Source organism: Aspergillus pseudonomiae, assembly GCF_009193645.1.
Source record: "Aspergillus pseudonomiae strain CBS 119388 unplaced genomic scaffold BDV37scaffold_174, whole genome shotgun sequence".
In the NCBI taxonomy this organism is placed as follows: Eukaryota; Fungi; Ascomycota; class Eurotiomycetes; order Eurotiales; family Aspergillaceae; genus Aspergillus; species Aspergillus pseudonomiae.
The window spans coordinates 13,762-38,700 of NW_022476166.1; the positions used below are offsets into that span (position 1 = coordinate 13,762).

Below are 24,939 nucleotides of genomic sequence, written 5' to 3' on the forward strand. Positions count from 1 at the left end.
TAGCTGCAGCTCTTCTGCTTCCTTCCATCGCCCCTGATCCCGGTATATTGATGCCAGATTATGCATGCTGGTCAGAGTGTGTGGATATTCTAACCCCAGTATTTTTTTGCAGAGCTCTATCTCCTGTAGCTGCAGCTCTTCTGCTTCCTTCCATCGTCCCTGGTTCCGGTATATTAATGCCAGATTAGCCATGCTGGTCAGAGTATCTGGATGCTCTGGCCCCAGCACTTGCTTGCAGAGCTCCATCACCTGTACTTCCAGCTCTGCTGCCTCCTTCCATCTGCCGTCACTATATAGACAGTTCCCAATATTCACAATCAACTTAATATATCTCTCCTGCTCCTTCTGGAAGTCAGCTTCTGCTAATAGCGAAAATGCATGCGGCAGATACTCCCGCCACAGCTTCCGATTAGCATGGTCATTGTTCGGGAAAGCTTCGCTCAATCGGTCTGCAGCTTTCAATATATGCCGGCTAAACTGTTGGCTCTTTCTCATCCAGTTCCGAGTCGCAAAATGGACTAGTCTGTGTATATTTAGAAAATGGTCCCCGCCATCCTCACTAATAAAGGAGAAGGCCTTGAGGAGGCCGATGGCATCAATTCTCCTCTTAGTTGAGATTGGCTGGGGAAGTAAGGACTGCGGAATACCGCGAGGGCTGATGCAGGCCATGAATGAAAGATAGTCTGCCGCGAGTTCATTTGATCGCTGAATTTGCTGAAAGGAGATGAACCAGGTTAACGCAACAGGATTCTGGGTGTCTTTGTATCGCCTTTCGTCCCCAAAGTCTTCACTCAGCAATTCAATCACATCTGGCTCCTGGTCTTGTAAAAGTATCATATAGTCAGAGAGGCCAATGCTGTTTTCATTGATATATGCTGCCGCCTGGGTGATCGCCAACGGGAGAAAGGCCAGCTGCTCAAGAAGAGTAATAGCCGTATCATGATCATTAAGTAAAGTTTTTTCAACCAGTGAGTTTTGTAAAATTTCCAGAGCAGTCTCTGTATCCGGCTCAGAGATCGTTATTACATGAGAAGACACTAGTTTCACAGCTACCTTCCGGCTGCGTGTGGTGAAGAGAATATGGCCCTGCTCACTTCGAGGAAGAAAGTCTGCCAGTACTGGATTATTAGTGTTGTCCTGGCTCCACATCTCCATATCATCTGCATTATCAAAAAGAAGAAGCCACTTCCCGGCACTCTCCTGGCTGAGATAGGCCTTGACCTTTTCTTTTACCTCTGCCGGCTTTATGTCAGTTATTCCTAGCTTTGAGGCGATGATCATGTAGGCTTGTTCCACACTCTCATAGCTGGTACATTGAATCCAGAATATCGAGCACTCAGGGTCTCGTTTTCGCATGCGGTATACCAGTTCAAGTGCAATCTGGGTCTTTCCAACTCCACCTAATCCGCAGATAGCAACTTTGCCAGGTCCGTCCTGTTGCACAATCAATTCCTCGGTTCTGGTAATTTCTTTTTCCCGACCTACGAATCGCGGGTTTCTTCCGAAGGGTACCACCCAAACTGGCTGCCTTGATTTATATGATTCCTTCTCGTAGCAGTAAGTGGGAACCACTGATAAAAGAGCCTTCGCGTAGGCAGCAGCAGCAAGGGCCGCATATCCTTGCCACTGTTTATTCTTGTGGGAATCACAGTAGTCACAGATGCCTCGAATGGCAAGTGATGGGAGTTCGTCCATAAGCCCAGCAGCCTCCATTTCAAAACAGAGTATGTCTAGATCCCGAGCAATAGAATCTCGAGCTTTGGCATCCTTCATGACCTGGTCTCCGGAAGCAATTAAGCCATAATGAAAATAAGGGTCTTCAGTTCTCCGCTCCGGACGGTTCACTAGCTGGGTCCTATCACATGCTGAACAGTCGTTTTCGCTATTCTCATGACTGTATGTCGGTCGGAATAGCCAATCGTCTTTTGGCCGCGAAAACTGCTCTTTCATCCCTTCACGTTTGCTCAGTACATCAAATAAGCTATCGCTAATCAGCCTTTTTCCTATCGTAGAATCACTCTCTAATTGAGACATAGCCTTCAGCAACACTGGAGGAGGTTTGTTGAGCGACCCCGTGTGCTGGAATCGTCCGTCACGAAGTGTCTTGCCGTAGTCATATTGAATAACACCAGTTGAAGTGGCAGTTGGCTTACTGATCACAATATCACCAAGGCGAATATCAGCACTTTCACTTGGGACTCCACCACCAATACCCACCATCAACCCAAATCGGATATTTGGATAGGTAGAAACCATGTGTGATACCACAGTGGAAGCAGATATCGTTCCGTAGACACCGGATGGTAGGGGGGCCACCACTACATTGTGGCTGCTAACCCTCCCAAGTGTGTAAACATTGTGGTCGGTTTTTGGCTGGGGGAGCGGAGGATGAACCTTGTCCAGCATGGCCTTCGCGGCCGCCATTTCCAGCGGCAAGGCGCAGATCCATGCGACCGTATAGTCATCACGTGTGAAGACCATTTTATATGTCATGTACAATAAAGAGGTGAAATATAGCGCGAAGATATCATGTAGTCTTTGCTAGAGAAAAAGAGTATTTCCTACAATAGATATTAGAACTGCAGGATAAAATTTTTCAGGGCATGTTAAAGATCAAAGTTGGGAGTTGAGGGGTCATCTGATACGTGTTGCTGTGAGGCTGTCGCGGTTCAAAAGCCAATCATAGTCTCGAGAATACGTATATGTAAAAAGCAAACAGAGGAAGTGATGTGTATCAACAGCACCCAAGCAACAACCCCAGTTGCTCAAGATGACCGACCTCCCAAGGTCCCATCAACTGGCTGAGACGGATATGTTGTTAGTCATAGTAAAACTATAACTTCAATTCTGGTTGATCATGGTATTTTGAATTATGTACTGTTAGTGACTAGACTGTGGCACGAATCTCACCCTTGAAACGTGGTCCGCTAACTAGTCACAGACTTGACGACGAAACCCCGGGCGTAACACTAAGCTCGCTTTAATATATCAAGCGAATGGACAGATCAAGGAGGTGGCTAAACTGCTAGAACATATTATTGCAATATAATCGGAAATGCTCGCAGAAGACTATCCTGATCGACTGTTATCAGAGAGGACCCTTGCTGCTTTCTACAAGGATCTAATAAAGGAATCCAAAATAAGACAGGCGTCTGCGACTTAACAAGCAATATCCAAAAACAATATCATGTCCACTGTATTGTCAGATGAGTCACTAGCAGAACAGGATCCAAAGCTAAGCTTCAAGTTAAAAGGAAGACTTCTCATGAGGCAGCTAAAGGACCTTTTAAAGAAGGTCAATTAGTACTGATATTCATTCTGTAAATAATAGATTGTAGGCTGCCAAATCCTTGGCTAATACGGTCATTGGCAAGGATATAAGGGATTACCTGGACGGATTTGCACCTTCCGCAGCAATGTATGCCTCAACCAACTTTCTGCTAGTCGCTGATACACAGGCTCGACAGCCTCTCGCCGACTTTTTCATCATGGAAGTATAACTATTATCATCACACCTCTTGTTATATGCGACTTATGAGCTTTTTACCCATGCAAAGCACCTTGCTCGAATTTCGCACGCCGATTTCCAGATGATGTTCGTAGATTTATAGAACTTTCCGAGACTCCTGTGAGACCGACTGTCTATACTATTGTAACGGCCGCGCCTTCATGGATTAGCTAATAATGTATCTCTTTCTTTTGTAGCATGTATTGGCACATTCCAGCGCTTGATTAAGAGAGTATAGGGCAGTCAAGTTACCATTAGTGAGGGCATATCTGAATTCTAGTCTCAAGGGTAAAAGGAAGGGTATCATACCATATGACCATATCGGGATTAGCGCAACATGTGATTACGGTTCAAAAAAAGCGCCTTTGTACAAGCAAATGAAGCCGTTGTGGCATCTCTGATCCCCATTCGTGCCAGGTCAAAATCAGAAATATACGATGCCGTATGCCACCCAAAAAATAAAAATAAAAAGCAATAGAAACCTGCTCTAGCTGCATCGAACCTCTTTAATACGCCGAAGGTTCGAATATCTATCTACAGGTACTCCATCCAAATGTTGCACGCCAATTACAGATGCAAGGACCTCACTTAGCAGATAATTTTGAGGCTCTTCAGGAAAATAGTCCTTTCTCAGCGGTTCATCCGGTATGCTTCCACACTTCTCACAATTCCGAGAGCTGCCCCATGAGCTTCGAGCTGATGGTTAACCTCTGACGTGCTTGATTTCCGGTTCCACTTGGCATATTTCCTTTCAAAACGATCGTATGTTTTCACGTTGAAGGAACAGCCTTTGTAGCGGAACTAATCTTCAATGGCGTTGTGGAAGCGGGATATTTGCCAGCTGGCTGAGGTCATCTGGGTTACTCCTCCGTCCATTCGCAAATACCGGTGCTCTATTAGGGCAGCTAGGTCGGGAAATATCTGCTCAATGCAAGATACATGGTAGTACTTGTTCGGTTCTAAGCTTTGTGATATTTGGAATAGGGTTTTTGCAGATCGTTGAAACATACCGTAGGAACGACCAGAAAGGTCCTTGACATTAAAGCGAAATGCAGACCTGATATTAGGTTCCCCATTTAACTTAGTAGGAATGCATTCCCAGAAGCGACAGTGGCTTCTGGTGCTAGGGTTGTCTTGCAATATGATCACCCGTTTCTCATTTGTAAGCTCATGTTCAATACACCTTCTTTCAAATGCAACTCGCTTGGCTGGGTCTTGTTTTATCTTTTCCCATTCACTATCCACCTTTTCATCAGACGGATCATCAAAGTAGGTTTCCTCTGATGATAGGCTGGCCGGCCTTTTCTGAGAAGTCATGCTTCTTGTGATAATAGGCCCAAAGTCTTAGCAGTAGGCAAGCCTAAAGAGCGCAAAATAAAGAGCAGTTTGCTGACGTTTGTACTGGGGCGAAGTCGGTTTTAAGCCCGCCGAAGTCTTGAATGCCTGAAACACTATTGCCTCTATAATGCCGTTTAACCTCAATTGGCTTGACAGCGCATACCCCACTTCAGCGCATTCCACCGCTCCCTTTGCGAAGAGTCCCCTGCGCTACCGAGATCCAACGTGAGAACCTGGGTGGGATACATAAAGTACTTCAAATGGGCGTTTCGACAGATCCTTACTCTTTACGCCACCCAGCACGAAACAGTCTGCTTGTGTATCGGCTCTGTTAGTGTGTCTGTCTGGAACGATATATGGCACCTTGTCCTACTTATCTGGTTACAGAGGTATTTCTCAGACGATGGGGGGAGGTGACCATGACCAGGACTATGGCAACCCAAAGAACGAGGTTTAATCCGGTGGAGATGATATACACCGTTGTAAAGATTGAAAGTTCGCTTCAAATCATAACGGAAGGTGTGTACATCTGATGAACAGTCAGGGACCGAGCGAGCTTGCTGACGCCTGGCAGGTCACGCGAGTGATGGGCTTTACGTATCTCTCGAATGGGAAGACCACCGCTATTTCGGTGGCGTGTCTTCAGCGGTTCCGGGGAATCTAATCTCGATGTTGATCGAATTTTGTTAAGTAATGCTGCTGAGAACTCATTGATCTCCAAGTTGGGATTGACCACTTTCACGTAGTGATTTGAGGCACAATGGCTTGGCCTTCATCGAACATAGTCATCGGATTTCGAGTCACTGTGAAGACGTTGTAGGTGCCTACCCCAGGAGTTCCACCAGGAGGAAATGGTAGCCAAGGATGGGTTGAAGGGTCATGGCAGTTCAAATGTTGCCGACAATACCCTCCACCACCATCAACCATGGTTATGAACAGGGTACAGGAAACAAAGCGTGATCGTGGCGCTGTGACTTGGCATCACATCCTTGGCGAAAACGAAAGTAGAACACAGTACAATTGAAGGGCTCAGGGAAGAATCTGGAGAACAGCACAGCAAGCCCACACTCACCCCTATAAGGTGGATATTTGCTGTTGTCCAAGGCTATCAGCGCTCTTCCCGACGCATACAAGGATTAAGATATTTCACCGGTGACCATGGCTATAGCCATGTCATAGACGCCAAAGCATTCGTATAAGAGTCAAGGCATCTGGCGTGAGGCCTTCAACCAAGCTGGGATGTTCTAACATACCACTTTGTTTCCTAGCATGGGCAGGCTCACAGATGAAGTAGATGTGCTGGTGGTAGGGAGTGACTCTAAGTGAGCCACCTGGCTTGATAAGTGTGTATCTACTCCTCTTGCCCCTTCCGACACATGCGGTGATACTGCACTTTTGACTGCGTGATAAGGAAGAATCGCTGTAATACGGAGATCGATCCATGGTTTGACTACTAGTAACAAAGAGAGCATGGCCGATAAATCGGGTGAGGAGAAGGTTCACCAAATAAGGAACAGGGAGATCCGCAGCAGATGAGGCTCCCTTATGATTTCAATGCTTTTTCCACGGCTGTCATCAGGACCATCAGGGCAAAAGGCCACCAGAACCGATAAAAATAGCAGGATTTGTGGAGATCCATAGGATCACCACGAAAACCGTGCCGCCACACGTGTTTCTGCACCAGATCGGAAGACTCGCGAGCAGCTGTAAGCCGAACTATCATTCATCGAATGTATTCCAGGGTTTGTATTAGGACGTCTCCATCCATGAGTCTTGTTGGTCAAAGCGATACAATGCAAGACACCAATAGCATATCACTGACGGAACTGAGTGACGTACAAGGGACACGATGAACACTTCGATAAACGTACGAGCCATCTCATGATCTCCCTAAAGAGCAACTCTAAGATAGAGTGGTCACAACTACAGATATACAGCCAACGTATTATGAGTGTTCTATAAGACAGGAAGAGGCGTCGAGATCAGCGTTCGATATCCGTGGCCACTATTGAGCACGTACGCTTTGGAGATGTCGACTATAGATGGAGGACATCATTGCCCCGATTGCATTCCCTTTGTACGATCTTGGATCCCACTATGATATTGGAAACCGTAGGGTGTGGTTTAGTTTGCCTGTTTGGATAGAATGACGTTCCAGAGTGCCATTCTTTTCTTTGAGCACTTCTCCAAAGATCACACAATCGAGGGAGCCCAGTCCAACGCAAGAAGTAGACAGATAGACCCTTGCCTCGCTGGTTATGGGCTTCCTTACCTGGAGCGAAGAGACCTGGTCAATGGTTTCAGACATCGAAGGAGGTAACATGTGTGAGTATAACAAGGAACATTTTCTTCCAGGTAGCTCGATTCAATGACAACGGCTCCGAGAATCGACAGGCACAGACAGGAATTGCGTCTCCAGATGGCCCACCTTGCACTCACTATGCCAGAAGCATAGTACGTCCGATTTTCAACTGGGCCCACAGCAATCAAAGAACGAGTTTAGCCACTCCAGAAATGTTAGGAAATCGAAGCATCTCTAAGCTTCCTCGCATTCTACAGTTCTGCGATCACATCTCCCAAGAGAAACAGCCATTGGTTGGTTACCTTCAACAGAGGAATCCTCCTACGAGACATCTTTGAGTTGTGCTGGCGAACGCTGCACGGATCCAAAGTGCCGTGAGGCGGTGCGGATATTGTGGCTGGTGATCCCGGATTTGGAAAATAGTGGAGCCTGGGACGTAAGGCATTCAGAAGACTCAGAACGGAAGGCGGTGGTGTCCAAAACGGGAGAACTTCTTCCGATCCAAACTCACGCCAGGACTTGATTATACAAGTTGTCGTGGACGCTTCTCTGCTCCCTTCACAATCGGTAAGCTTACTATCTTGGCCCTGTCCCGAGTTTGATATGTGCAATCGCACTGAAGTTGAACGACTGACTACTTTCAGTCAGGTGTTCCCCACCCTTCACCCGCCGCCGTGATTTTCCTCCGTCATTCCGATTCGCGATCAGTAACCTCGGCTTCAAGACAAATCCTGTTGCGCGGCAAACGATACACCCCTACATGCGTGGATCCTAGTGCGCAAGAACTCTCGACGAGTCAGGAGAACTTCAAAACCGAAAGGAAGGAACACAAAAGTTCAAGGAACTGTTGGAGATACCGCATCGATGCCAGTGAGCGGGCCGGCGGCGAGGCTCTGCGTGGAGTACATTCCAGCCACGCTGGGGTCTCGAAGGGTGACGATACTGCCTCGAGGTACGAGGCTGGCCTATGGCAGACAATGCAGACGAGGTGCACATCGGTCACATGCCAGTGTGGGCCGTTCCCGGACACCAACCCCGACAATCGTTCATCCAACCCACGGCTTGAAAACCCGTGAGCCTCGTCATGAGTATATGCGACGGTACGCGACAGCAGCGGCGAACAAGGTTAGGTCGGATGTTGCGTCTGAGCTACAGGGTGGTCCTTTAAGGGAATATGATTCGCGGGTGCAGCAGGGTCGCCTACGGGATGACCCATACCAGAGACGTACGTCCTACCCTTTTCTTCACTGTCGACGATCAACCCCAAGGGACATGGTGAATGCTGACGATGGCATGACGCGCAGAGATCATTGAGAGGCTACAAGACCTTCACGAAAGGCTGCGAAGCTACCACCCTCCGACCGTCATCCATCCGAATCCCGAAACCTTGGATCCTCAGCCGAGAACGTCGTTCCTGGGCTCTTTGTTCGGACGTGGCAAGGCGAACGAAGAGTTGACCATCCCCAAGAGCCTCCCGAAAGGTCTATATATGTACGGAGATGTCGGGTGTGGGAAAACCATGCTCATGGATTTGTTTTACGATACCTTGCCGTCGAACATCGTGTCCAGGTCTCGGATCCATTTCCACAACTTCATGCAAGACGTACACAGGCGCATGCATGTGGTCAAAATGCGGTACGGCAATGATTTTGATGCGTTGCCTTTGGTAGCAGCGGCCATTGCCGAGAAATCGAGCGTGCTGTGTTTCGATGAGTTCCAGTGCACGGATGTTGCGGATGCTATGATCCTGCGGAGGCTTCTGGAGTCCCTCATGTCCCATGGGGTCGTGCTCATCACCACCTCCAACAGACACCCCGACGATCTGTACAAGAACGGCATCCAGCGGGAGTCGTTCATCCCGTGCATCAACCTCCTGAAGACCGCTCTGGACGTGATCAACTTGGACTCTCCCACAGACTACCGCAAAATCCCTCGACCGCCTTCCGGCGTCTACCACCACCCACTGGGCTTGGATGCTGATCAACACGCCCAGAAATGGTTCGAGTTCCTGGGTGATCCCAAAGATCCCCCACACCCAGCAGTGCAGGAGGTCTGGGGCCGCAAGATCGAGGTTCCCCTGGCCAGTGGCAGAGCCGCTCAGTTTAGCTTTCAGCAGTTGATCGGTCGAGCGACAGGAGCTGCGGACTACCTGGAGTTGGTCCGGAACTATGACGCCTTCATCATCACGGACGTCCCCGGAATGAACTTGAATCAGCGAGATCTTGCGCGTCGGTTCATTACTTTCATTGATGCCGTCTATGAAAGCAGGGTAAGCACTCACCCCGCACAGAGAAGAACTCGACTAATCCCCTGTAGGCCAAACTAGTCCTGACCACGGAAGTGCCTTTGACCAACCTCTTCCTCTCCGAGGCGGAAGTGAAGAGCTCTCTCCAAGGAGGCGAAGGCAGCGATCTCTCCGACGCGATGCGTATGATGATGGACGACCTTGGCCTCTCCATGCAAGCCCTCAAGTCCACCTCCATCTTCAGCGGGGACGAGGAGCGCTTTGCGTTTGCTCGGGCCCTCTCGCGTCTCTCCGAGATGGGCAGCAAGCAATGGGTGGAGCGGGGATTGGGGGTCGGGATGGATGCTGAGCAGGGGAAAAGCGAGCACGACGCATGGATAAAAGCGAGAAGTCATTGGAGTGAGGATAATATGTGATGAAGGTTCCACATTGGTCCTACGTTCCTGCCATTTCATCGCAATAGACTTGGGTGTTGTATACCATTCGATTTACTTTCCTTCTTTCTCTCTGTCTCCTTTGCACGTGGAATGTACATATCGACGTAGATAGATGTGTGGCACTTTGCAAGGCCATGAGTATGAACATATTGAAGATATCCACGCCATGGTATGAAGGCACGTCATAACGCGTTCCTCAGCAAGACGTGTGTGGCTCATCCCGAGGGATGCATGTCCGTTACGACGTCCAACCAGTGGAACGGTCCCCCGGTTTTAAAATTCGGTACGTGATCCCCAGCCCTACTTGGTATACAGACCGATTCGATCACGACGCCACTGGACGGCTAGTCAGGGCCTGACGGAGCTGCTGTAACTTTGCAAAGAGCAAGAAGATGAAGGGGAAATCAAGATCCGTACGGAGGACGGCGACTGCTCATTGACACTTTCCCGCTCGGCTGCATTTAAAATTCTCCCAAGTCCCTCGGGTTGGCAACACGAGACTGGACTTCATCAGGGCCAAGCCAGTAGCAATCGCAGCCTGGTGATTGTATGCACACATTCTATTTTGGGAGCCATCCAGGGATCCGGTCACTTTCTGCATGACAGTTGTCCGATAATGGCCATGTTCCACCTCATGTCGATCCATTTGCCAATTCACTGCGGAATTGTTTCACCCCCGTCGGGATCGAAAGACAGGCGTACTCTCTTCTCTGCCTCTTTTCATCTTCCCCCTTCAGCCCGTTGAGAGGGCATCATACATTCCAGGGGCCATTTCCACGCAAGGGGGTGAAACTCTCCGACTCTTCCTTGGTCGCGTTTGGAATTGAGATCGATTCGATTCGAATGTTCCCCCCTTTGCTTTCCACCGTCAACATCGAACTGCACGAAAAGGAGCGGAACGATGGGCTTCAAAATCACGCGCTCACAGCGTTTGTCCGCCGTGATTGGGATTTCCACGGTTTTCTTCGTGGCGGAGATTTCCAGTAAACACGCCTTGTTCTTCTGCCTCTTCCCTTTCCTCGCGTTCCCCAGTGTTTGCCCCCTGTTGTCTCAGGCTCAGTCGTCTGAGGGAAGGATAGTCGCTGAGATTGTCTCGTAGTCGGATTTTATACGCATTCTTTGGCTTTGGTCGCTGATGCCTTCCACTATGTACGGATTCATGCCCACGGAGGAACTGCGTGGAGGCGTTGCTAATCAGCATCCAGCTAAATGACCTGATCGGCTTCATCGTAGCATTGGTGGCTCTCCGGGTAGGATGCCTTGAGTCTTCCCAAAGACTACCCAAACGACTAATGTGTGGACTCCGATCCCCCTGAGCATAGGTGTCCGAGACAAACGATGCACCCAAATCCTTATCCTTCGGATGGCAGCGAGCCCAGCTACTCGGCGCGTTCTTCAACGGTGCGCTTCTTTTCGCCCTGGGGATCAGCGTATTCCTACAATCGATAGAGCGATTCATTTCGTTGCAGTGTTGGTCTTCCTGTCGAATCAGGCACGTCACCGCTGATCTAAGTTAGACGTGGAGAATCCGAAGCTGATGTTCATGATGGGCGCGGTGGGTTTGGGTCTGAATCTGATCAGCGCAATTTTCCTGCATGGTGCGTCTCGTCTTTGGTAAAGAGGGCTTTGCTCGGTTGTGATACAAGACTGAAAGATGGGCAGAACATGACCACGGTCACGGCCATCATGGACATTCGGCAGCACCGTTGTCCCCTATTCCACCTACCAGCCATGAGTCAGATATCTCTGAGGTTCGTTCGTGTGAAGTTGATCCTAATGTGATGATGATTACTGACGATCACCACCATGCAGCATCGTAATCACAAACACCAATTGCACGGCACACAACCGACCTCCCTGGGACACGACTTGGGAATGCTAGGTGTTTTGCTCCACGTGGTCAGCGATGCGGCCAATAACTTGGGAGTCATGACTGCAGCCCTGGTGATCTGGCTGGCACACTATGAGGGCAGATACTATGCAGACCCAGGCACGAGTATGGGGATCGCTATGATGATTATGCTGTCTTCACTTCCTCTCGGTATCTTGATCCCATCTTAGATTACGTGGGGACTCGGCTAAGACTATGTACAGTGCGACGATCTGGTCTTATTCTGTTGGAGAGCGCTCCGAACGGGTTAGATCCGGCGGACGTGAAACATGATCTGGAAAAGGCACGTATTCCTGCTTCAGGATTAGTATCCAGAGAAGCCATCTTCGTGAACCGTCTTCGCATTCTGGACTTCAATACTGATCAATGCGCATAGGTACCTGGTGTCTTAGCCATCCACGAGCTTCACATCTGGCGTCTGAATCAGCACAAGACTCTGGCATCGGTCCACGTCGTGGTCTCCGATCCGTCCGTGGAGAACTTTGCGAAAACGACCAAGACCATGAATGAATGCTTTCATGCGTACGGTATCCATTCAGCAACACTCCAGCCGGAAATGTGTCCCCTGGTGGAGGCCATCTCTACGGAGCATGAATCGGCGGAGACCATGCAGGAGCTACGCAAGAGATCGCTGGAGAAATGCCAAGTGCTATGCGGAACGTTGTGCGAGGAGTTGACATGCTGTGGGTAGAAGGCAATTTTGTGTCCATCTATTCTTTGAATGTTGCCAGAGGGGCGTATTATATGCTCGTGGCCTTTTTAGGCGAGAAAATGGGTTTTGGTAGCTGTGATCCTAAAGAATTATGTACATATGGTCCACCTGCGGAGTGCGGAGTGCGGAGTGCGGAGGATATGGAAGGGGTTGTCTGCCTCAGGCCGCCAACCTTAATCAGATGACCCCACTCCAAGCTCTCTTCCGCCTTTGTCGTCCAATTGCTGTTCTCTCCCCCCACGTCATCGATTGCTACAAGGGATGTGACGCTCTCTGCTTCTTTCTACTTTAGTTGGCCTGTAATGTGATACTATTTGTTTGCAACCATGCTGTACCCGCTACCGCTGTCGACTCCGAGAGCGATAAGACTTACCAGATCGTTATCGGCGAGCCCGACTCCACACCCGTTCTCCTCCCACGTCGTCAAGAGCTCCACTCAAGTCCGAACACTAGGGGGATGTTCTTGCCAACGATATGGAAACGCCGATGCCCACACACGGATACGGATAACCCGGTATCAACGCCTTTCTCAATCAAGATCAGGTGGCACACCAGCTGTTCATCCACGACAAGCCCCAGCCCCAGCAGTATGGGGTCATCAACACCACTACCGTCACCCGTGGTGGACTACAACGTGGGACGAGACGAGGTCCAAACCCAGCACCCCGGGATCCGCACAGAATGCAGCACGCCCTCAGATGAGCTTCTGGGAAGCGGAAAGTGCCCGTATGCAGCAGAGGATGGAGCAGATTCGGAAAGAAATCGCCACCGATCCATACACAGCTCTTTTCGGGAGAAGGCTTCAGCCGTTGAGCTTCCCCAGTAACATGGAGAATAGGATTATGTCAGTGTGTCGTTCGGTTTTCGGCATGGGCAAACCAGACGAGATTGATAGAACCAGTCACGTTGCTCAGGACAGGGATGTGCAGGACGTTGAATATGATCCCATTCGTGGTCGTATGGTTCCTAAGAAATCATCCAAGCACGCCGCTGAGACACGTGGCGGAGGATCTTCGGACACCCTTGTCGGGAAACGCACGCAGCATGAGAACCGGACCGGCTACCTCTCTGTTGTCGATCGGGCGAACGAGCATCCAAACGATGGTGCGAGTACACTCCAGGGTTCCGAGTCGGTGAAGGAAAATCGGGCAGATCCATCATATATTCTGGGACAAGCGGGCACGAACTCAGACGGGGCTACGCTCGGTGAACCTCGTCCACATCAGGACTCCCTCGAACGGCCGACATCAGAAGTGGAACGTCATAGAAGCACCATGAAAGCACAACTCGATTCGGACCACGAAACACAAGCGAATGGACTTGAAGATCAAACCTCTTCCAGATTTCCGGCATTCAACCCAGGCCACTATCAACCCGCAAGCTCCGCAGTTGTAGGTCCAGCTCAGCAACAGGAACCACGGCTAAGGGAAGAAATGGCAGAGGATCTGGACCTCCTGCGTGCTAGCGACATCCGTTCGTTGTATAACGCAAAGAGCTTGAAGGGAGATCCCGAGGCGCGGCACAAGACGCGCAAAGACTTGGATACTGCATTTGACTCTTATGTAGACCCTGTCAGCGATGTCAGGGCTGAAGATGTGAGAGCAAGGTTTCAAGAACCTGTGCCTGCATCGTCAGTGAACGGAACAACAAGAAGCGGGCCCGCCATGCTGGAAAGTACGACTCAACTTCAGTCAGAGGAAGATAGTTCCAATAACTCTGGATTGCCTGTGCAAGAAGATCACACAGACGCATCATTTCCTGGCAAGCAAGCTCGCAAAAACACCCCGGCCCCCGCAGGCAGCTCTCTGATCGGCGACACTTACCGCGTTTTAGCATATGATCCTTCGACCCTGCAGATCACACGAGCGGAATCGAACTCATCCTTTCATACGACGCACGAGTTTCTTCACCCATCTGAAATTCTTCCCCGCTTGAATAACCCATCCAAGTTCTTGCCATACTTTGAAGAGATGCAAGTCGATGGCTATGAGATCGTCTCGGGTAGCGGAGATATACTTGTGTTCAAAAAGGCTCTCGCGGAGAACGCAAAGAGCGAGCTTGGTGCCTATGTGAGAGACGAACCCTTGCTCAGCGATGAGGTTTCATGTCGATCAAATACCGCCAATACCGCGAGCCCTGTATCTGGCTCCGGCTGCTCTGAGACCAATGTACCTCCTCGAAAGAGCAGAAGTAGAATCGGCACAATCCTACGCCGGATGCTCATCGGTGGGTTTGCCACGGCAGCAACGTGCTATGCCCTGGGTGTTGTCAGCGAGTATTTCCGAACCGGTGGACAGGATGGACGAGGTATTGATGGGTTCACCGAATTTGAATCCGAAAGGCGGCATAGGGATCGCGAGTAGGACGTCTGTGGAGTGATACTGTGGATTATGTGTGGTAACTGCACATGGGATGTTACGAGCTTCTCTCAGGTAGACATGAACAATCTCAGTTTTGCTGTGAATGGGACGCGTCTATCTTTCTCTCAGATCCCTTTGTCCCCCACTGGACCGTCTTACAGCGGCTCATCTGTTGACCAAATGATGGGCAACGGTTAAGGGCCTTCAAAAATCACGTCGGCATCATCCTTAGCACATCCATCATCATGCTTGTCCTCCCAGACCCAGTCCCACCACGGTTGACGAAAATCCTTGAATCCTCCAATGCGGTCATTGGTTGATGATCGCATTGCCTCTCGTCTCCAGAACCGCTCCTGATCCTCCTCCCGTTTTTGCCTCTTCAGGGCCCTCAGCTTCTGTTCCTGTGAGACCACGTCTTCTTCCTCCTGCGCGGCCTTCCTTCGCAGTTCCTCATCCTCCGAGTCGGGCTCGTCATCCTCGTCGTACGGCGAGCAACTAAAACTATATTGGAGGATGCCACACCGTGCGCGTCCGCTCATCAGATACATGACCAAGCCCACCAGCAAGCGCAGCGCAGCGTAAAAGTCCGATTCGACCCACAGATCGTACTCTTTACTCCCCAGGATTCGAAAGACGCGCGGGTCCGGCTCGCTGTCAGAGGTTGACAGTTGGAACCACTCGACCTTCTGCATGAACCGCTCCAGATTCTGCCGGCCGTAGAACCGCTGGTTGGCATTGCTGACAACGAGCCGTCTCATCTCCGTGTCGGTCCCGGATGCGTTGTGCCGGCCGCTCCAGAGCCGAGAGGTCTTGTGTCCGGGGAAGATACCCCGAAATATATGCAACCGAGATCCGTGCAGGCCGATCAGAAACACTTCTTGGTCGGGGAACTTGTCGCCAGGGGGGTGCAAGCGGTGGATGTTCATGAGCAACTGCGAGAGCAGCAGCTTAAACTTTCCTTCCAGGGCTGATTCCAGCAATTCATGCTTCTCTGTTGTCTGTAAGAGAACCCTGGGCTTAGTTACGTTCGCTGGGATGCAATGCACACGACAGAGAGTTAGGCAGGACGTACTGTAGAAACAGGGAGAACCGCACGCGTAGAGTGTTGCTCCGGGTAATACTCGAGGGCTAGCAATCCCGCCGTAATCGGGGCATCCTTATACTTCTCGCGATATCCAGTCCAGTATTCCAATTGACAGTTGAGCAGTCGTGCACTGCTTGCCCGTGAGCCCTGATTCAGCATTTTACTCCATCACAAATGGAGAGGAAGTCTACGACTCCAGGGAGCGGATGGGGAGATTTGAAACGGCTGAGCTTAAGGGAAAGCTTACCGAAGATAAAAATAAGACTCGGGATCCTCTGTTTCACGCGTGATGCTCAAGGCACCCAGGATCTCGTCAAGGAGCGCATAGACGACTTGTCCTTGGGCCCTAACGGCAGTGGCAAAGTCGTATCCCCGCGCCGGAGGATCCCCATGGCCTGCATCATCCTCATACAAGCCCTTGCGAAAGAGCGGTACCTTCTTAAGGGTCTTAAACACCCCTCGGAAACGGATGTCGACCGTCGACCACCGGTTTAGATTGACCTGGCGCGCGTTCTGTTGACGACGGAAGAGCCAGATTGTGCGTTGCGAAACGGCTAACAATGGTCAATACTGACCTCGGTTTCAGCTTTCTCTCTCTCTCTCCCCTTTTTTTTCATTTTCTTTCTTTCTTCTTGGGGTTTATGATTTCATGGCGGTGAACGAGTTGAGGAAGGTATGTGGAGAGCAATAGCTAGGGACGGGTGATGAACATGTACATACGTGATCGCTGGGCTTTTTTGAGGTATCGAGAAGGGATGAGGTCTTCTTCGGGACAGTTCAGGAAGATCCTCGCCTTCAGACCGTGGACTTCGATCTCGACGACTTTCTGATCTGCAGACGGGGCTGCTGTGTCGGACGAACCCTGGCCTGCGATGCTCGCAGCAGCTCCTTTGTGATCCGTTTCGTCTAGCTCCATGAGGGAGAACTGACGTGGTGACGTGGTAGTGAGAACGATGGTGGATGATGCGAGTCAGGATGAAGTCGCCATGGGTGCGGATTCAGTGGGCTACCCAGGCACAGTGTTGTGGGCAGTGAATGGGTTGGTCGAGTCTACAGTGAATGGAAGGGCTGCGCATGCTGCTGTGCGCGTTCATCTGCGCGATCCTGAATGACACTGTCGATAATTGTGCCAATAGATGGCAGCTACCGAGAGGTCTGCATGATTCTACAGTATATGTTGCGAGAGCTCGATAGAAGACGCTGGCTTCATTTAGAACGTAACGTGAAAGTAGACTCATAAGGATAACGGCAACGTAACGGCAACGACGGAGCTCTCCCGACGTAGTTTCTCCCTCTGCCTCTTTTTTCCCTGATCGCCAACGGAAGATTTCTCTGATAGGAGTTTGAAAAGAGAGGTCCGGGTGAGGATACCCATTTTCTCGTTGATTCCTCGAGGATACAGGCGTTGGACACTATCGTGGTTGGTTGTATATATAAGTAACGGAGCGCGGAGATATATACCTTCTGGAGATGCGACATCGACTTCCATCCATGTTTGAAGTAACTCTACCACCCAGAGACACCCACGACTACTCGTCTTCCCCTCCAAAACCGACATCCCGAGGGCATCACACTACCGACGATGTCTTGATAGACAATTCAACAACGGCATCAGTCTACTGGACCCTCCGCATGTGCAGTGGGTCCACCCCGCCCGATCAATCCAGCCAAGACCGCACATCCCCATGGAGGACTCCGTCCTTCATCGACCGATCTCCCCAGCGCAACGACAGGGAACAACACACAAGAAACCATGTGGAAGCCAAACCGAACTCCCGTCCGCACGCAGGACGCACCTCTGCCGCCGTCCTTCCTCTCCCAGGCCATCGTGGCCGGCTCGCAAGTCTACTGCTCGGGACAGGTGGGAGTGAGTCCCAGCACGGGAAAGATGGTCGAGGGACCCATCCAGGAGCGAACGGTACGGTTCTCGTCGTGAGATGATCTGGTTCTCTACGGAAGGGTGACTCATGCATTCTAGAAACAAATCCTCCGCAACCTCAGCGCCGTCCTCACCGCGGGTGGTTCGAGTCTCCAGGACGTGGTGAAGGTGAACATCTTCCTGGCCGACATGGGGGATTTTGCAGCAGTGAACGAAGTCTACGAGACGTTTTTCCAGGATCCCAAGCCGGTGAGTGCTGGTTTTTGCTTTTTGCTACGTGCTTTCGTGGGGAGTGGATTGGATACGCGTGCTGACTGATCTCGAGGCGCGGACGTGTGTGGCTGTCAAGACGTTGCCGTTGGGAACGGATGTTGAGATTGAGTGTACGGGCCTGGTGACGAAGAGAACTGCAGGGAGTTCTCGTCTCTGAGTCAATCGCATTGTGGGATCCAAACTCTGGAGCTTAGAGTTCATCAGAGGAGGGTCGGTGGCGGTCGATCAAGTGTATCGTCGCGTGTGGGTGAACTCTCCATACCACTGGGTAGACAATGAGATAGCGATCGGTAGAGACAGAGAGATCTCACGGTAATGAATGGTTCGTGGCTATGTAGCAATTGTGTGACTGGTGAGATGCATGGATTGATTCATTGTTTGTCTGTACTGTACGAGTTCATCCTCCTCGCCAAGCCAAATCACCCACAGCGTGGAAATTGCGGGATGAAATTAAACAACATCCATACCACGGTACGAGCAACCAATCCAATGACGACCCGGGAAACCTGAAACCACCATACCGTAAGCGACCAATGAACCACGGGACTGCGATGGGGCGCTCGCCAGGAACAGGCTTAGCGTCTTCGTGCCATTGGGTCGGCCGGGCTGGGGAAATAAACATCGCATTGGGACCAGAAAGGAGAGTATCGCAAATTCGAAAAAAAAAAGAAAGAATACTACGCCTTACAGTGGTCGATACACGACACAAGTCTCCCAACTATTGAGACCAACGCAGAATTGGGATCCTTCTTGAGCCAAAAAGGGAACCTCATCTTCCAATGATGCATGATGCATGCATGCACCGCCCGGGATGAGAACCTCCGATGATCCGAGTTCCTTTCTGAACGGCGTATCGACGCATTGACTCTCGTCGATCAGGACCAAAAACGAGCACTGAGGGAAGGAGAACAACCGTCGGTCGGCAGTGCACGGAGACCAATTGAGGTTCTGGTGGACAACGCCAACCCTGTATCTGGTTCTGGTTCTGGTTCTTAGGAAGAGAGGGAGGGCGCAGAGACACGATTGCCCTATTGGGATCGTGTGGAATACCGCATTTTTTTCTTTCCTCTTCTTTTTTTTTTCTTCTTCTTTTTCTCTTTCTCTGGCTTGGTTCTGCTGAGACAGGAGGGGAACGGAGTCAAGGGGGGTACCAGTGTTTCAGCCTTGACGTGAGCCCCGTTGGTTCACGGATGAATCTGACTGGTTCGCTTGTCACATTCCGGAGATGTGACACTGCCCTCATTCATGCCTCTCGGCAGTGGAAATTGTCTGATGCGAGAGGGGAGGGGGGAATGCAGGATCAGCATCATATCCGTCCGTCATGACAAGAGGATCGCACGTGGTGTGAAGACCGACACTGGGCAGTTCAGTCCAGGCAACCGTTCTAGTCGTCTTGGCCGACGCCGCTGGATGGTCTCTGGGACTACCGAGGACAGACTTCCAAACGAGGTCCATTGTGTTTGACTAAGTTCCGGCTAAGGAGGCTTAGGGCAGAGATCCGACGTAATTATAGTAGCAGGCGCCCGGCAGATGAATCCACAGAGGCATTGATGCGACCGTGGCAAGGTGGACGTCGCGTGAGAAGAGAACTCACGAGTTGAGTGAGGGAAGAAGAAAATGAAAAAAAAGGGGGGGCCAAATCCAATCTGACGGGGACTTGCTGATGTTGCTGTTTTTACTCTGTACATTCTGTTTTATTTTTCGTTGAGCGTGATGACTGTGCTTTGGTAACAGCGTACCGATGTGACCGTACATGTACCAACATCCATACACACATCCTGTACCACGTCCCATGTGCATTGGAAATTAAAAATAGGGCGACGAGCAAAATCAAGCGTACTTGCACTGGCGGCTAACTCCTCTCTTTGTCCGTGTCACCCGCGAGGCAATGACCACGCACCGGCAGGAAAGGAAAGCAGAAAACCCCACAATCATCCAGGCACGCAACGCGCTAGTGGACGCCGTCGGTCTAGCCCTTGAAATGGTCCGAACCTTGACTGAAGAGGCTGGAAATTATTGGAAAAAAAGGAAAAGAAAAAAAAAGGCGGGAATTACGATGAGCAGCGTACACCTGATCAGCATCCTGGTCCAGTGTCACCCCTCCGTACGACTGTACCGCTCCAAGAATGGGTTTTTTTTTTTTTTTTTTTTACCCTTCTTGTTTACTTTGGATTTTATTTTGGATTGTTACTAAGCTACCGATGCAATGCGCACGGAAGAAGAAGATAAAAAAACAAGAGGGAACAGAAAAGAAACCGAAAAACAAAAAGGCCAGGTAAAACAGCGACTCAACGTCGGATCACTTCTTGGACGTGGGAGGAGGGGGATTTCCCTCTGACCAGAACGGTTGGAATTCAAAGCGACAACTCATTCGATGAAGACGGTGATTAATTTCCACCCGCTGGACCGTGGTCAATTTAATTTCTGCGATGGAGACATGAATGCTCGTCCTGGGGTCCATGCTCGAGGATCATGCCTGTCAGGGTAACTATCGCAGTTGACTTCGATAGTGCGAGCAGTCGTCGTGGAACGCCAACCCGACCGAATGATCGCACCGTCGAGTCCTCAGGGTCACACGGGAGAGTTCTGTTTCCTCATCTCTGCAGTCAATCCAGTGCAGAGGGAGTTGGTGATACCCTGAATTGTGCGCTCCTCCGTTGTCGTAGGCAGTGGAAGAGGAGGATATACTGTCCGTAGTAAGTACGGAGGAAGTATGGACGAACATCGACAGAGGATCCGTACCCGTACAATTACACACAGTACACGGTACACCGTACGGAGTACTACTAGTACTACTACTAATAATAATACGGCGGTGGGTCCGATCGTCCATACGCTGACGCTGACGTCGTATTTCCACGGCCTCCTCCCTCTTGGCCCCCTGAGCACACCACACGAACTTACTCGCTCACTCACTCCCTCCTCACTCTCCTTCCCTTTCCCAGTCCTTCCCTTCCTTTGTCATTAATTTGGTGTTTGATTTTTTTTGCTTTTCTCTTTCCCTCTCTCTTTTTCGTTCGTTTCTGGTGGTTGGATTCTTGTCTTCACCATCCCCTCCCCCCATTCTGCTGCTCTGGATGGTTTTACGCGCGATCCTGTCGTTGACGTAGCCCAAGATCCATTGATCGCTCCGCTTCTCCTCTACGTCAACGGCCTGTTTGGGGATTCATCCACCATCGTCTCCTTGCATCGACCGAGAGGGAATAATTAGTACAACCTCCTTCGCCTGCCGTTTCGTCGCGCCGCCAGGAATATTGTTTTACGTTGTCGACTCGAGCAACCACTTCCCCACCACATTCGTTTACCCGTTTCTGACCTCGTCGTTCGCTCCTTACTCCCACCACCGACGTTCGTTAACTGCTTGCGCTGTGAAAGGGAATTCCGACCAGACGGGTTGACCCCTTGCCGCTCTTTAACCTGCGCGTTGTTGTTTTCAGTTTAGATCCGTCGTTAAATCCTCCGTACGAATCGGCTCCAGTCCTCGATCGACCCGCTGTCACTGCAGTTCCCAGTACTCGCCGTCGAGACGTTTTGTCGCAGAGTGATCGCTGGCATTGGTGATTCGGTCGCATCGGAACCATTGGTGGAACTACGCTCCAGCCCTCTGCGTGGACGAACTGATCATTCGAGGGGTTCGTTCGGAGACAACATCAAACGGAAAAGACGAGGCCGGGGTAGTGTCGCATTTACCCCCTCACCATCGCCCCCAGCCACCCAATCTCTGAGCCTGCAACGTCGACGCTTTTGACTTCGACAATCGACGCGTGATCTTGCATTGGTGGATCTGGAAGCTCCCGCTTGAGCTATCGCTCTGTCCATTCCTTCTATATTACGACTGTTTACCGCTCTTTCCCTCCCACCGGTGATTATATTCTTGACGCCTACACCATGGTCGCCCAGACAGCGTCGTTACTGACGGCGTTGCTCTCGCTCGGCGGTCTTGAGCTGGTTGCAGCTCGAGGCGCGGCCGAGGAGCCAACGCTGAAACCTCGATTCATGGCGAAACACATGAAAAGATTGATCAACTACCAAACATCGGCTGCCCCTGGAGCGTCGTCCAAGGCGCCCGAGACCGCTGAAGTGCCCAGGTCCAACACCAACGTCCTCGATTCGATTCTGCAGCCTCTCCAAGAAGCCACCACGGCACCGACGGAAGCGCCCGAGGTCGTTGTCATCACCCTGTCCGTCGATGAGGCGGGCAAGACGCATACGTTGACGCCAACGCCGACGGGAACTGCCTCTTCCTCGACCGTGACGAGCTCGGTGTTGACTTCCGAGCCAGCCGCGGCCAGCGCCTCAGCGACCACCACAGGCTCGACTCCATCCCAGGCGCCTTCGGACACCTCCACGTCGTCGGAGTCAGCGAGCGAGTCTGGCGCCCCATCGGTGTCCCAGTCATCGTCCACCTCCACGGCGTCGGCTTCGAACGTGGTTGGATCGTCGCAGGAACCCGGTACATCTACCCCGGCGGCGGAGGAGACCACCACGGCGTCGTCTTCGAACACAGTCGGGTCCTCGCAGGAAACTGGTACGACGGCCATCACCCCGTCTACGACACCCACGAAGACTGGGAACGTGCTGAGTGATCTGGTAAGCGGCCTGTTTGGCAGCTCGTCCAGCTCTGAGAGTGCCAGCTCTGTGGTTCCGTCGAACTCGGCCACGGGTGCCAGCACCACCGAGGGCACCTCCACGGGCGTGCTGCCCTCGCAGACCGGTGTGGCGAGTTCGACCGAGCAGCCTTCGTCGACCACCGGATTGGTCAATTCACTCCTGTCCGGCCTCCTGTCCGGCTCGAGCACGTCCAGTGTCTCGGAGTCTGCGAACCAGACGACCTCGAGCGAGGTGATCCCAACGGTCTCGGCAGGCTCCTCAGCGACCGGGTCCTCCAGCCACCCGACGTCCATCGAGGTCATTCCGACCCAGTCGGCGGTTTCCTCGGTCGTTTCCCCCTCGGCTGCCACATCCTCCGGCCTATTGGATAGTGGACTCTTGCCGGGTCTCCTGCCCACGAACACGGGCAATTCATCGGAGTCCACCAGCCAGCTCACGTCGATTGATGTGATCCCGACGCCATCCGGTCTGTTGTCCTCCATTCTGTCACCCTCCGCCGCCAGCTCCTCCGGATTGCTGGACACTGGGCTTCCATCTGGCCTTCTTCCCACACCCACGGCCAACGGTTCGGAAACGTCGACCGCACAGACGGGTTCTCGCACGGCCAGTGGAAGCTCCACTGATCTGACGAGCTCTTCGGGTATCCTGCCGACAATCTCCATCAGTATCCCGCCGGCCACGCCCACGCCCTCCGTTGGCACGTCCTCGGGAGTCATCCCAGAACCCAGTAGCATACCCACCAGCGGCGTCATTCCAGGAGCTTCTGGATCGAGCGGCTCCACCACATCCAGCCCCGTCATCCCAGGAGCGTCCACCGGAACGCAGACCTTCACCCATGGACCGTCCGGCTCGCTCATCAGCCCGGGTGTTCCTACGTCGACCAGTGGTGTCGTTCCTTCGACCGGTTCGACTGGCTCCAGTGGCTCGTCTCTACCCTCATCTGTCTCGTCGACTCCTCTCATCGGCTCCTCGAAGCCCACCGACCTGCCCACGAGCCAAAGCAACCCGATTTCGACAAACACACCCACTCCGATTTCCTCCACTACCCTGACTCCGACGAGCACGGAACAGCCCAGTACCACGGAGAAGTCGACGGTCACGACCAAGGTCGCTCCCACCCCGGAGCCTACCACGACGAGCGATGCCACGGACTGGGTTCCGTCGACCATTCTGGTGGAGCCTCCCAGCCCGACGACGCAAAACACCGCCACCCACACCACGGCGACGACGACGTCCACTCAGACCCAGCTCCCTGGGTCCATCTCTCCCGGCAACGTTCCCGTCGAACCTCCAGCGGACTCTACCCTGATTCAGTTGGGATTCAACGGCAAGCTTCGCTACAGCTTTGTGGCCACGACGCCGCTATCATCCTCGCAGATCTTCCTTTACATTCCCATTGCGCTTGAGTACGCGCTGGAGATTCTCCGAAAGGAGGTGCCCATGTTGGCGATCCAGCCTTACGACAATTCGAAGAGCACGGGTTATATCGCGACCGTGGCCATGGCGTACATCCCCACCGACCAGGTGGATGGGCTGCAGAAGATGCTGAACAACCCTAACTCGCGGCTCTACCAGCAGGACGATGGCTCCGCCAAGGCTCTGATGTCGATGGTCGATCCTTCCATTCCTCTGGTGGTGGGTGAGTCTGGATCCTCCTCGGGCAGCAGTGGATCTTCCGGCTCGAGTGGGTCCAACGGCAACAGCGGCGGCGACCACGGTAACAGCCAGTCGGACCCCAACTCGGATGCGGGTGCCAGCAGCAGCGGCTCGACTCACGCCAGCTCGGTCGGCATTGGCGTTGGTGTCGTGGCGGGAGCCGCCGCCTACGGTGCGGGCATGTTCTGGGTGGCTCGTCGCTACCGCAAGAAGCGTCAATTGCACCAGCGGTCGAGCTCGAACGTCGAGCAGATGAGCGAGGGCCGGAACGGGGCGTCTCTGTTCGGAGCGGGTGGCCGTATGTCACGTAACAGCAACAACAGTCGCGGCACCGGACGGACACAGATGATCAGTGCCCCTGTGATGGCCGAGAACTCGCTCGGATGGAATTAAAAATGAGATGTACATCACGAGGTCCTCTTTTTCGGACGAGGGTACCGAACAACAAGGCAAAGCACAAACACACAAAACAAAAACAAAAAAAAAAAACACATTTAGACTGGGGGATTTCGGATCGAATCGATCGATTCTGTGTGGCCCTTGTGGAAGCTATGGCCGTTCATCTTCTAACTGTATTCAAGTTTTGGATATCATTTGTCTTTCTATGTTATTCACCTTACATACCTATTTTTTTTTTTTTTTT

At 51.8% G+C, this 24,939-nt stretch overlaps 8 protein-coding genes across 8 annotated transcripts in view; 5 read left to right on the forward strand and 3 right to left on the reverse strand.

Moving 5' to 3' along the window:
* Positions 1-2,968, reverse strand: part of BDV37DRAFT_65287 (purine and uridine phosphorylase) — a 3,860-nt gene extending 892 nt beyond the window's left edge. Inside the window, exons 1-2 of the mRNA XM_032091013.1 lie at positions 111-2,968; positions 5-33 (exon numbers count right to left, since the gene is read on the reverse strand). Of these exons, the coding sequence (XP_031934521.1) occupies positions 5-33; positions 111-2,493 (2,412 nt within the window). The 5' untranslated portion in view covers positions 2,494-2,968. The remainder of the gene's footprint in view (positions 1-4; positions 34-110) is intronic.
* Positions 2,969-4,204: 1,236 nt separating this feature from the next.
* Positions 4,205-4,979, reverse strand: BDV37DRAFT_65329 (uncharacterized protein). Its single transcript, XM_032091014.1, has 2 exons — positions 4,519-4,979; positions 4,205-4,467 (listed from the first exon to the last, which is right to left on the reverse strand). The coding sequence occupies exons 1-2, from the start codon at positions 4,823-4,825 to the stop codon at positions 4,310-4,312; spliced, it is 465 nt and encodes a 154-aa protein (XP_031934522.1). The 5' UTR covers positions 4,826-4,979; the 3' UTR covers positions 4,205-4,309.
* Positions 4,980-7,803: 2,824 nt separating this feature from the next.
* BDV37DRAFT_65347 (AFG1 family ATPase) lies at positions 7,804-10,270 on the forward strand. Its single transcript, XM_032091015.1, has 3 exons — positions 7,804-8,373; positions 8,453-9,417; positions 9,465-10,270. The coding sequence occupies exons 1-3, from the start codon at positions 8,013-8,015 to the stop codon at positions 9,807-9,809; spliced, it is 1,671 nt and encodes a 556-aa protein (XP_031934523.1). The 5' UTR covers positions 7,804-8,012; the 3' UTR covers positions 9,810-10,270.
* A 334-nt stretch (positions 10,271-10,604) lies between these two features.
* Positions 10,605-12,586, forward strand: BDV37DRAFT_65361 (cation diffusion facilitator family transporter). The gene is made up of 9 exons (XM_032091016.1): positions 10,605-10,813; positions 10,930-10,979; positions 11,036-11,080; positions 11,153-11,300; positions 11,348-11,428; positions 11,493-11,581; positions 11,643-11,871; positions 11,925-12,004; positions 12,098-12,586. The coding sequence occupies exons 1-9, from the start codon at positions 10,732-10,734 to the stop codon at positions 12,410-12,412; spliced, it is 1,119 nt and encodes a 372-aa protein (XP_031934524.1). The 5' UTR covers positions 10,605-10,731; the 3' UTR covers positions 12,413-12,586.
* On the forward strand, positions 12,413-14,891 carry BDV37DRAFT_65379 (uncharacterized protein). The gene has a single exon (XM_032091017.1). The coding sequence runs from the start codon at positions 12,760-12,762 to the stop codon at positions 14,794-14,796; it is 2,037 nt and encodes a 678-aa protein (XP_031934525.1). The 5' UTR covers positions 12,413-12,759; the 3' UTR covers positions 14,797-14,891.
* A 96-nt stretch (positions 14,892-14,987) lies between these two features.
* Positions 14,988-16,793, reverse strand: BDV37DRAFT_289627 (uncharacterized protein; the record flags this gene model as incomplete). Its single annotated transcript, XM_032088511.1, has 4 exons — positions 14,988-15,791; positions 15,866-16,007; positions 16,125-16,431; positions 16,598-16,793. The coding sequence occupies 4 exons, from the start codon at positions 16,791-16,793 to the stop codon at positions 14,988-14,990; spliced, it is 1,449 nt and encodes a 482-aa protein (XP_031934526.1).
* An 837-nt stretch (positions 16,794-17,630) lies between these two features.
* On the forward strand, positions 17,631-18,186 carry BDV37DRAFT_289628 (Endoribonuclease L-PSP/chorismate mutase-like protein; the record flags this gene model as incomplete). The annotated part of the gene is made up of 3 exons (XM_032088512.1): positions 17,631-17,795; positions 17,856-18,005; positions 18,082-18,186. 3 exons carry the CDS (start codon positions 17,631-17,633, stop codon positions 18,184-18,186), a joined length of 420 nt encoding a protein of 139 aa, XP_031934527.1.
* Positions 18,187-21,764: 3,578 nt separating this feature from the next.
* On the forward strand, positions 21,765-24,939 carry BDV37DRAFT_65491 (putative mucin family signaling protein Msb2). Its single transcript, XM_032091018.1, has one exon. It carries the CDS (start codon positions 21,918-21,920, stop codon positions 24,687-24,689), a length of 2,772 nt encoding a protein of 923 aa, XP_031934528.1. The 5' UTR covers positions 21,765-21,917; the 3' UTR covers positions 24,690-24,939.